The following is a 12,244-nucleotide window of genomic DNA, read 5'->3' as shown; positions in this document are numbered from 1 at the left end:
ACTATCTTTATACACACAGACTTCGAAGATGGATTTTGAGGTTAGGACTACCAGATCTGCATTGCAAAACTACAGGCAGCCATAAGAAAGTTTAATTACTGACGTCATCTAGTGATTTTTATAACCTAGTAGCCATAGAATAGGCAATTAAATATAGCTATTGTGTACATAATAATTAACCTTTATTCCCTGGAATTCTGAATGCCAAGTAACATCTTAGGTCAGTGGTGGCGAACCTATGGCACGGGTGCCAGAGGCGGCACACAGAGCCCTTTCTGTGGGCACGCACGCCATCGCTCCAGTCCTAGGCCTTCAGCTGGGTTTTATAAAACCTTTTCGCTTTAGGCCTCCGCTGCCGTGTGCAAAAAAAAAAAGGTTCAATCAGTCAATTTCAACTTCTCGTGGGGGGGGGGAAAAAGATCTTGCAAAGTTGGAATTGATAGATTGAACTTTTTAGTCCCACCCAGTCTGCCGTTACCACCACAGCCACGCCCACCCAATGGGCCACACCCACCCAATTGGCCATACCCAGCCAATGGGCCACACCCATCCGGCACCCAACGATGCATAAGTGGGTTTTGGGTTGCAGTTTGGGCACTCGGTCTCTAAAAGGTTCGCCATCACTGTCTTAGGTTTACAAAGACAAATCAGAAAATCACTGGCTGCTTTTTCCAGATAAAAGCAATTTGGGAAAAGGAGGGGTAGCGAGAGTGGGGGAAAGCTTGTTCCCTTCAGACATATATAGATATATAAACACCTCTTACTGATTCTCTAACACTGTTTACAACAGGGGGAAGAGATGATATGGATGATATAGATTTTAGGGACACTCTATCCCTCCTCTCTGTGCCTGGAGATCTGGAGGTCAAAATTGAACTTGAACTTCCAAGTACCTCTTTTGGGTTTGAGCAGACACCTAAATTCCCCATAGCTAATAGAAAGTGCAAAATATGATTAAGAAGTTCTGCCTTAGTAACTTTTTGTCCCGATGGGTTTGGGTTTTAACATAACCTAGCTATTTAAATAATCTGTGGTTACTTTATTTTGTTCTACAACACTGGCTCAGATATGCAAGAAAATTCTTAGACAGATATTGCCACCTGCCCCATCCTTTTCAAAATGATTGTGTACATCTTGGACATTAAGCAGGCTCTCCTTGTCATACCTCAGTGCTTGGAAAGTAATGACAAATCAAGAAATCAGAACATCTGAAAATCAAACACTTTATTGTTTAGAAAAATGGGTAGTTTGTAGAGTCAGATGATTTAAGAATATGGATTTATTCACACAAAAATTGTGAAATTTTTGCTGCTGCTGCTGCCCCCTTCTATTTCCATAGATGATCACTGACTGATGTACTGAAGTTTCACCAATTCAGTGTTTATAAAGATATCTTTACAGTCTACGAAGGGAAAAATTGCTGGGTTGCAGACTGTGTGTTTACAAAGGTAGAAAAAAGGGGAAACTGACTCCATTGAGGACTGTAGGCTGAGGAGATATACCTGAAGACAGCATCTTGAGCAGCCCTGTGAAGAAAAGGAAATATTTGTCTCTCATGTCCATAAGTATCAAAGTTTGGCAAAAATTACTAAAAGAAGGCACAAATGTCTCTTCAGAAAAATAATGACAAACTGGTGAAATTCCTCAATTTTATTTTCGATCAACTTTATAATCAACTTTCTATTGGTACTACATTCTTTCTATTATACTATATGTATATACTATATATTACAGGCCTCAACTTACAACAGTTTAGTGAACGTTCAAATTTACAATGGCACTGAAAAAAGTGACTTATAACAGTTTTTCAAACAACTATTGAAGCATCCCCATGATCACATGATCAAAATTCAGATGCTTGGCAACTGGCTCATATTTATGACCGTTGCTGTGTCCCGGGGTCATGTGATCACCTTTTGCAACTTCTGACAAGCAAAGTCAATGGAGAAGCCAGATTCACTTAACAACCTTTTTACTAACTTAACAATTGCAGTGATACATTTAACAACCGTGGCAAGAAAGATCGTAAAGTGGGACAAAACGTAGTTAACAAATATCTCATTTAACAACAGAAAGTTTGGGCTAAATTGTGGTCGTAAGGACTACCTTTACTGTGCCAATATTTTACTCTGTCATGGATCAATATGGCAGTCTTTGGTTTTTAATCACCAAGCACTCTAATAACTGCTTTTAATAGTGAACTTCACACATTTGGTAAGAATTGTTGGATCCAATAACTCATATTTTGTTGTAAAGTTCAGGAATGTGGTAGAAAGCAGTGTCCTGGCAAGTTTTGCCTAACTGTGTGTGTACAGTTTGGATAACATAGCCTGCAGTGGCAATAAAACGCTCTGGGATATGTGAAGGCGAGATGAAGGATTGCCTGTGAAAAAGCTGTGAAGAAGAATCTTATTTAGGAATGGGGGGGGGAGAATGATGCTTGGAAATACTGCACTTACTCATAGACCCCAGCTCAGCTTGCCATGATATGTTTGACAAATGCTGTGAGAGAGAAAGGAGAGAAATTAAGAGATTAAAATCATCCTATGTGGTTAATTTTTGTCCCAGGACTTATTTTCACATAAAATGATTTCACCTGAGGCAGCAGCCATCCCTGCTCTTGTAGTTGCCTCAGGCTGATGACAGATAGAAGTTGGCTGCAAACTATTACCACAGATCATTTTAATTTACTTTCATACAACAACTAGCCTATATACATTGTGATAAAATGCAAACCTCATTGGAAGAGCAGACATTACATCTGATAACATTCTTTTGAATGGCTTTTAAAAAAAATATATCTGGCCCTGGTTTAATTTTTAATAAATAACAGGAATAACTGAAGTGCCGTTGCTAATCTTTAGGTAATTCTGACATCTACATCAGCACTGATGGATACACAGATCCCATATCAGCACAATATTAGTATTCCATACTTATGCAATGTTTTATATAAAATTTTATTGGAAGTTTTAAAAACCAAGTAAAAAACTAGTACAAACTAATGAAGGGTAATCAAGAAAAAAGAAAAAGCAATCAAATAGAAACCTAAAATCCCAAGAAAGAAAAAAGTAAACGAAAAAAGTAGAAGTACTATAAAAGAAAAATATAATAGAATGAAAAAGTCTACAAAGTGGCTTCTAATTTTCTTCACAATAGTTATAAGTACAATTATAAATTGCCCTCTTTCTCTAAAGTTGCATCATGATTCTCCTCTTTCTCAAATCTAGCTAATCTAATCCTCAAAACATATATCATGTTCACTTTTAATGCTTTACACACAAAAATCCATAGGGGGTCTCCTATTTATACAATGTTCTGTGAAAATAAGAATCTTCCAACATTCACTATTTTGGGGGGCTTATTTGCCTGCCAGATGTGGACATTCTGATGTTTTTGTAGGGTCAACATGAACCAAATATCTTGCATAACAACTCAACTGATAACAGGCATAACATCTTACCTTCATAATTAATGCAACCATTAGCATCTTCATGCCCTGCTAATAGAGAATCTACTTCTTCTTCTGTCATTTTCTCACCTGAAAAAAATAATAAAAAAGGAAGATGGTTTATCTTTCATCAGTATATTCATTACATTTGTATACCCTCCCTCCGCCCAATTCCTAGTAACTCTTAGTGGAAGTAAAAGTAAAAAAAAAAGTAAAAAGTTTTTCTAAGTGAAAAGAAATTTGAAAAAATACAATAAAAACATATGAAAAAAGCAAAAGGTTGGCAAAACCAGGTAACAACAAAAACACACAACATAAAGGGCTTTGCTCACCCCAGCTAAAAGCCTGTGGGGATCACATTGGGTCAATATTTCTAAATGTAGGCAAGCCAATGTTTTGCTTTTTAAAAAAGACCTTTACAACTAAAATGCCACTTTACAACTAAAACACAAATTTCACCTGATATTTTATAAAGTAAATCAAATTAGAAGAACCCCCATCAATGGAGAAAGGATAATTCACCAGACATTACAACAGAGCTAAAATTAACATGAAAGGGATAGAAAACCATCCAAATAATTTGTTGAATTACAACCAATGTTAAAAGTAGATCAGGAGAACACTGATGTTTATTGATTAGTGCCTTTCCCAAGGAGGCAAATTGAGGTTGTAGCTATAGCTTAAGATAATAATAATAATAATAATAATAATAATAATAATAATGATGATGATGATGATGATGATGATGATGATGATGATGATAAAGTTGAAAGGGACCTTGGAGGTCATCTAGTCCAACCCCCTGCTCAGGCAGGAAACCCTATACCATTTCGGACAAATGGCTGTCCAGTCTCTTCTTAAAAACTTCCAGTGTTGGAGCATTCGCCACTTCTGGAGGCAGGTTGTTCCACTGGTTAATTGTTCTAACTGTCAGGAAGTTTCTCCTTAGTTCTAGGTTGCTTCTCTCTTTGGTTAGTTTCCACCCGTTGCTTCTTGTCCTGCCTTCAGGCGCTTTGGAGAATAGCTTGACTCCCTCTTCTTTGTGGCAGCCCCTGAGATATTGGAACACTGCTAGCATGTCCCCCCTCGTCCTTCTCTTCATTAAACTAGGCATACCCAATTCCAGCAGCCGTTTCTTATATGTTTTAGCCTCCAGTCCCCAATCATCTTTGTTGCTCTTCTCTGTACTCTTTCTAGAGTCTCAACATCTTTTTTACATCGCGTTGACCAAAACTCGATGCAGTATTCCAAGTGTGGCCTTACCAAGGCAGTGTAAAGTGGTATTAACACTTTATTATTATTATTATTATTATTATTATTATTATTATTATTATTATTATTAATTAAATTTATATACCGCCCTATCTCCCTTGCGGGACTCAGGGTGCTGAACAGGCGATACTAAAAACCACGAATAAATAAATAGTTTCTGTTTTAAAATCGAATTGAATAATAGGCCTGTTCTAAAAACACACCCATACAAAACCCCCCACTGAAACACAATCCAAACTATGCCAGGCCGGCCGCACGGAATAGATGGGCCTTCAGGGCTCGGCAAAAAAGGCGCAGGTCCGCAACTGTACGTAGGTCGGGGGGTAGGTCATTCCAGAGATAATAATCACTTCATGTGATCTTGATTCTATCCCTCTGTTAATGCAGCCTAGCACTGTGTTGGCTTTTTTGGCAGCTGCAGCACACTGCTGGCTCATATTTAAGTGGACACTAGGACTCCGAGGTCCCTCTCACAGTTACTACTATTGAGAAAGGTACCCCCTATACTATACCTGTACATTTAGTTTTTCTTGCCTAAATGTAGAACCTTGCTTTTTTCTCCATTGAATTTCATTTTGTTAGATAGTGCCCAGTGTTCAAGTCTGTCCAGATCCTTCTGTATCTTAAACCTGTCTTCTGGAGTGTTGGCTATTCCTGCCAGCTTAGTGTCATCTGCAAATTTGATGAGTTCCCCATCTATCCCCTCATCCAAATTGTTGATGAAGATGTTGAAGAGCATTGGGCCCAGAACAGAGCCCTGGGGCATCCCCCACACACTTCCCTCCATGTAGATGCGGTTCCATTGAGGACCACACGCTGAGTACGGCCAGTTAGCCAGCTACGGATCCATCTGGTAATGATGCTGTCTACCCCACATTTTTCTGTCTTGTCAAATAGTAGGTTGTGATCTACTTTATCAAATGCCTTACTGAAGTCCAAGTAAATTATATCCACAGCATTCCTCTGATCCACTAATTTTGTCACTTGGTCAAAGAATGCAGTAAGATTTGTCTGGCATGATCTGTTTTTGACAAACCCATGAATTTGCTTGTTTGGAAGTTCTGCGGCAATTTCCCCTGGTAATGCTTTTTAGTGCCTTTTCATGGTAGTGGTGGTAGGAACTATACTTACCCAGAGTGGAAAGGACATGGCGCAATTCTGCCCCCATTACGGTGCCGTTCCCCTCTTTATCAAAGACTCTGAGCCCTTCCACATAATCTTCATAGGTGCCTTGATCTTTGTTCTTGGCAACTGTCTGCAGCATTGGCAGGAACTCTTCAAACTCCACCCGTTTAGATTTCAGCTCTGGGGGCGATCAGAAGGTGGGGAAAGAGAAGATGCAAAAGGAGAAGAAGCATTCATTTCCCACCCAACTCTCCATCCTTGAATCTCAAAAAGCTATTTCTGTGACACATAGGTAGAACTCCTTCACTAAGGAATTAAAACTAAAGAAAAAAAATTGCTGAGGGACTTGCATGTCCTTTAAAAACAATTAAATTAGATGTGTTGAACGGTCAGAAAAAAAGGATTGGCAATATATAGCCCCAGGTGATGAATTGCTCAGCCTTGATAACTGTGGCTTATAACCAGAATCCGTTCTTGGGAATCTAAGTGAGTATATCTAAGTATATCTGAGAACACATTCTGGGGAGAGATTTGTGTTCTTAGCTGCAAGTGAAAATGGGAAAATGTTAGTGAAACTAAGGAGAAATTTCCTGACAGTGAGAACAATTAATCAGTGGAACTTCTTGCCTCCAGAAGTTATGGATGCTCCAACACTGGAAGTTTTTAAGAAGAGATTGGACAACCATTTGTCTGAAATGGTACAAGGTTTCCCACTTGAGCAGGGAGTTGGACTAGAAGACCTCCAAAGTCCCTTCCAATTCTGTTATTATGTTATCTCTGTACTGTAGAGCTACGTAAGTAACCCGGATTCGAAGGAGGAAAGATGATAATGTGCGGGGGTGCTCCAGTCATGACACACGGCATCTCCTTAGAGGCCAGCCATCACTGGAACAGGCGTGTCCGCAGATGCAATATGAGCGCCCCTGCCCGCCCCAAATAACTTTCCTCTTTGAAGCCGGTGAGTTGCAGAGCTGCGGCTGGGATCATTCACTATCCTAAGAGAAAAGCGAATATAAATAATATAGATGAATATAGAAACTGACATATACTGAGCTGTTGGGGAAAGGGACTTGTTTCTGTCCTATGGATACCTCTTTTTATAGTGTATAGGGTGTATTGGTTTAGGGTATAGACTCTCTCTCATTTATGTACGTATGTACTGGGTATGTATGTAGGGTATATATAGTTATAGCTCTCCTACTCGAGCAGGGGGTTAGACTAGAAGATCTCAAGGCACCCTTCCAACTCTGTTATTCTGTATTCATTTTCTTGGATTGTGCTGGTTGGACTCTCCCGGCTTGAATAGTAGAATACAATTAAAAATATGCTGAAAGCATAATACAATAAAGAAACAACAACTTTCCAGGCTGTGTACATGTCCTGCACAACTGCTAGTCTTGCAATTTTGTGTGTGTCTGCCTTTGAGTTAGTGTTGATTCCTGGCATCTGCCAGGAGGAGTCCCTATAGTTTTATTGGCAAAATTTCGGAAATGATTTTCCCCTGCTTGCCTCTCAAAGGCTAAGAAAGAGGGATGGCCCAAGATCACCTAAACTGGCTTTATGCCTAAGGTACACCAAAACTCACAGCGTCCCTGTTTTAAGTTCTATGCCAGACTGGCTTATCACTTTTTACTGCTATAATTTTTTAGTCTGAACTCTTGAAATCCAAATTGTTTGAAAAATGTAAATTTTAAATGCAAATTAAATTAGAAAAACGTTATCTTTGATATGCTATATTTTTCTTTGATACACTATATTTGTGTGTGCTTAGATTATATTATGCACTTAATTTAAGTTATGTGTTCAGTATAGGGAAGAGTATATACATTTATATTTTTAAACCCCTCCTCTTAATCACATTGCCTGAGTTCACACATTTTGCTAAGTTTAATTTGGGTTTAGCATAATTCTTGAACTCAGCTACTGTGATACATAGACTACTACTTATGTTTAGCATTATACTGTATATGTATTATACTGTTGGCCATTATGTTTCATTCAACTAAGTGTCGATTCAATTTTTTAACATATTCTTGCAAATATAAATTATACTAAAGTTATTTCTTTACTCATAAATGGTGTTGCAGGTTCCTAGCATGTTCAAGAAGAATGGCTGCATGCTTCTAATAATTGTAACAGAGTTTATAGGTTAAGATATTTATTCCTGTGCATCAGAAATCATGGCTTGTTGATTTCTGCAGATCAGATTATAATTAAGACAGAAGAAGAAGACAGAGTTTTCCCTCAACAGTGGAACTACATAACCCACATTTTCCAGCTTTATATTCCTAACTACAACAGAGCTGTTCTGTCCCTCGGGAGAAGGGCGGGGTATAAATGGGATTATAAATAAAATAAATAAATAAATAAATGAAGGCTGAATGTTCTAATATGATCCCTTAAATCTGGAATCTGCTGCCATCCTGTGGTCATGCTGTATTATAATTTTCCCTGCACATGGTAAACCAGAGATGACTTACCATCAGGCTTTGGATGTCCCAGGACTTTCCGGATTTCAGCATTAGTAGGATTCTGGCCCAGTGCCCTCATCACATCTCCACACTGGCTCAACTGGATTTTGCCATCGCCGACCCGATCAAAGAGCCCAAAGGCCTCCTTGTAATCTAGAGAGATCAGATCAAACTTTGATACAGTTCTTTGGTGATGTGGAGAGCTGCAGGGGGCCAGGAGTTTGATGGAGATAAAGTGTCAAGCTTGTCTTTCTGCCAGTGTCAACTAGAGGATTTATATGTAATCCTAAAAAACTGGACACTGCCGTCTGCAACACCTGCCTGCCCAGTTTCTGTCAGTCATAGTCAATTAGGAGGAGGCTTCCTCTCTAATAGCAAGCTCTGTTTGGGATACATCTAGAGCAGGGGTCCCCAACCCCTGGTCCATGGACCGGTACCGGCTGCGGCATGCCAGCAACCGGTCCGCAACAAACAAGCAAAGCCCCATGTGTGGGATACAGGCAGCACAGAAAACCACACACTTTCTGGGCCGTGAAAAAATCTTTCTCCACGGAACCGGTCCCTGGTGCCCAAAAGGTTGGGGACCTCTGATCTAGAGAGATGAAGATGTAAAGCATCTCAATGATCTTTCAAAGGGGCATCATTGTCTTGTTTCTGGGATTTTGTTATTGGGGAATTGATCCTTTCCATTTCACACTGTTAGAGCACTCAGACATTGCTCCTCAGGTGCAGATCCAAGCTCAGATTTTATACCTAACCCTCTCTCTAATAATTGAGCTAATTATAGCAAAATTTCAGTTCTGGGAATTATTAAAATTCCTTCTAGGGCTTTTCCTCCTAGCTATGTTAATGAGGATCCCTTCCCTCTCCAAATGGGCCAAAAAGTGTGTGACATTGTTTGCCTTATCCCAACAACATATTTCTTCTGGTTCTGTAGCAAGACTGGTGACTGTTTCTGTCCTTTGCAGTTTTAATGTGAGATACGTTTGCTGTCCCACTCAGGGTCATCTGCCAGTGGGAAAAGCAGCAAAGTCTCCCCATCCAGAACGTGTGTTGAGGACAGGGATGGGCAGGCTTGGGCCATGGTGACAGATTGTCTAAGTGACACATGTTTAAAAATTCTTGCAAAAGAGCACTAAGCCTATGGCTCTTAAGAGCCAGCATAATGCTTCTCCAGGGCATTTCTCCATGGAGAAACGCAGCTGTGGGAGCGAGATCATTAGGTCTCTCCAGTAATAGAAACCAAACAGCTATGAAGGCAGAACCCAGCAACTGACGGGTGGGATGGGGCCGGCGGGCAAGAGGAGCTGGGCAGGTCTCAGCCTCTGATGGGATCATTACCGATGTGTCATCAGTGAGGGGCCATGCGACATTCATACAGTAAGGAGGAAGACATTGCTTTAAAACTCAACCAGCTAAAGTTGAATTTAGGCTGGCTTCATGGTAGGCTGGAGATGTGACAAAGGTGGCATCATGAGGATTTATTGCTGTTGGCAGACCATTGTGTCAAGGTTCACAGCATCGTGAGAATTTGCTCCTCAAGTGGCACAGCTTGAAAAATGTGTCGATGAGCCCGCCAAGCATGTCAGATTCCTTAGTAAAGACATACTGTCATTTGAAAGTGCTCTCATATTCAGGCGAGACGAGAAGGAAATTCAAAGGGAGTCGTATAGGTAGTCCTTGACTTACAACAGTTTAATTAGTGACTGTTCAAAGCTACGACGACACTGAAAAAAAGTGACTGATGACCGTTTTTCAAACTTAGAAACCGTTGCACATCCCCACAGTCACATGAACAAAATTCAGATGTTTGGCAACTGACTCATATTTATGACGGTTGCAGTGTCCCGGGGTCATGTGATCACCTTTGGCGACCTTCTGACAAGCAAAGTCAGGTTCACTTAATAACCATGTTACTAACTCCACAGCTGCAGTGATTCATTTAACAAGAAAGGTTGTAAAAATGGGTCAAAATTCACTTAACAAATGTCTTGCTTTAGCAACGGAAATTTTGGAGGACTACCTGTAGTCTTACAGTACCCTAAAGCCTGAGGTATTTATTGCAAGAAGGGTTCTTGATTGTTTAATTCTCTTTTTTTCTTCACACAAAGATAAAGAGGGAGGGGGAAGAACGATGAATGCAGGAAGACTTGCAAGGAGACTCTGTTACAATAAAAGTAATACTGATCTACGTGGCCTTGGTTTTTAGTCTGGTCTTTCTTGTAGGACTGAAAAGTATATCTTACTTATAAAGTAAGTTATAATACTTATATAGTTATAATAAAGTGGTCTTACTTTATTGTAAGACTACGTTAATATCTTGCAAGTCTGAAAATACTGTACAGACTTCCTGCTGCCCCTTTTAACTGCAGGTGCTTCCTAAGTTTTTTTTCTCTCTCTCTCTCTGATCATTAAGCCACTGAGGCTCCTGACTCTCGTCTGATTCTTACTAGACAGCATCTTTTCCTCTCTTTCCCCAAGGTCATTTACACATTCCATTACATCTGGTCGCACCGGATCCAACAGGAATAAAACATGAATTCAGTCTCTCCTGAATTATAACTGACGTTTGCAACAGAATTCAGATCTGCATGGATCTGGTTATATCTGATATAATGGTGGAAGTACGTTCAAGGATAGAGATGGGATAAATCAGTTATTTGATACAGATACTAGCTTACTCTTCCTGACATCATTTCTCTTAACATCTGCTTATAATCTTAGGAATCAAGTCTAAGTGGTCATTTTGTTACAATGGAGAAACAAATAAAAGTTGTCTGTTGAATTACACTAATGCTTGCTTGCACATTTGCTTGTGTTTATGTTTGTTTATGCATAAATATATGGTAAGATAAATCCAGGTCTCTTGGTGGCCAGTGATATGGAATTAACTCACCTTCCAACTGCTCTTTGGTGAATTCAATCTAGAAAGAATAAAGAAATAGGAAATTATGTCATTTATCAGAACAAGCAGAAATCCTTATAGTACAATTTTTTTTCCCAAATTTGCCACGATGTTTTTAAGTTAATCAACCCCATTGTTAGTGAAGTGCATTGTTTTAAAAACAAGCTTTAGAACTGATATTGTTCTTTAGGTAATTATTGAGGTTCCAGAGTCCAATATTCAAATTAACCTTTAATGGGGAACTTGTGATAGAAAGTGCATGTGAGAAAGAAATTTCAATATTTCATCCTGGCTGATTTATTCTGAACTGACCAGTAATTGCATGGGAGGAAAACAATTTTTTAAGGCTCAGAGGATATATTTCATTTGCTGCCTCTTTAAAATAAATAAACTCTGCTCATCAGAGCAAGCTTTTTTTTTAATTTAAATTCTTAGCTCTGAAGACACCAAGTGACAAGTATTGAGGATTTTTTTTAAAAAAAATAGGGCATGTCAATATTTTACTGAAAAAGTACTGTATGATGTCATATGTTATGTGTTAAATAGCATAATCCTCCAAGTTTATTATTTTTATGTATCTGTTTATAGTCTTACTCCTTAGCTGTAAGCACATTTTGAGAGCCATTTTGGTCTAGTCAAACAGGGGTAGGCAACCTTGGCTCTTTTATGACTTGTGGACTTCAACTCCCAGAATTCCTGAGCCAGGCCAAGTCACTCTTCCCCTCCTTGTGTTTTCATTCCCACCAATAAATTGATCCAAAAGAAAAAGTCTCAAAGCACCATACTGGTGGCCTAATTAACCAAGGTATGATAGGCTTTGAATGTTTAGCCGTGCCGTGTGTATTAGTGGACACATTATTATTGTGCATTTGCATTCCTACTATTACCCATTTGCAATTATAACAATATATCTAGTGGAAAATTTTACCTGAAACATTTGATTGGTTTGGAGGCCAATGAACAATACAGCCCTGCCACGATACTGTTGGGGTTGAAGAGGCCCTGAGTTTGATAATCTCC

At 39.3% G+C, this 12,244-nt stretch overlaps 1 protein-coding gene across 1 annotated transcript in view; it reads right to left on the bottom strand.

Annotated features, from left to right (window-relative positions):
* Nucleotides 1-1,446: 1,446 nt before the first annotated feature.
* Nucleotides 1,447-12,244, bottom strand: part of LOC107293743 (myosin light polypeptide 6) — a 14,698-nt gene continuing 3,900 nt past the window's right edge. The window contains exons 2-7 of the mRNA XM_015822910.1: nucleotides 11,216-11,243; nucleotides 8,329-8,472; nucleotides 5,855-6,028; nucleotides 3,464-3,541; nucleotides 2,460-2,502; nucleotides 1,447-1,526 (exon numbers count right to left, since the gene is read on the bottom strand). Of these exons, the coding sequence (XP_015678396.1) occupies nucleotides 2,474-2,502; nucleotides 3,464-3,541; nucleotides 5,855-6,028; nucleotides 8,329-8,472; nucleotides 11,216-11,243 (453 nt within the window). The 3' untranslated portion in view covers nucleotides 1,447-1,526; nucleotides 2,460-2,473. The remainder of the gene's footprint in view (nucleotides 1,527-2,459; nucleotides 2,503-3,463; nucleotides 3,542-5,854; nucleotides 6,029-8,328; nucleotides 8,473-11,215; nucleotides 11,244-12,244) is intronic.

The sequence above is a fragment of the Protobothrops mucrosquamatus genome, unplaced genomic scaffold (genome assembly GCF_001527695.2).
Source record: "Protobothrops mucrosquamatus isolate PMUCROS unplaced genomic scaffold, P.Mucros_1.0 scaffold1725, whole genome shotgun sequence".
NCBI lineage: Eukaryota > Metazoa > Chordata > Lepidosauria > Squamata > Viperidae > Protobothrops > Protobothrops mucrosquamatus.
The sequence above is the reverse complement of the archived record's forward strand: the minus strand, read 5'-3'. Positions and strand labels throughout refer to the sequence as shown.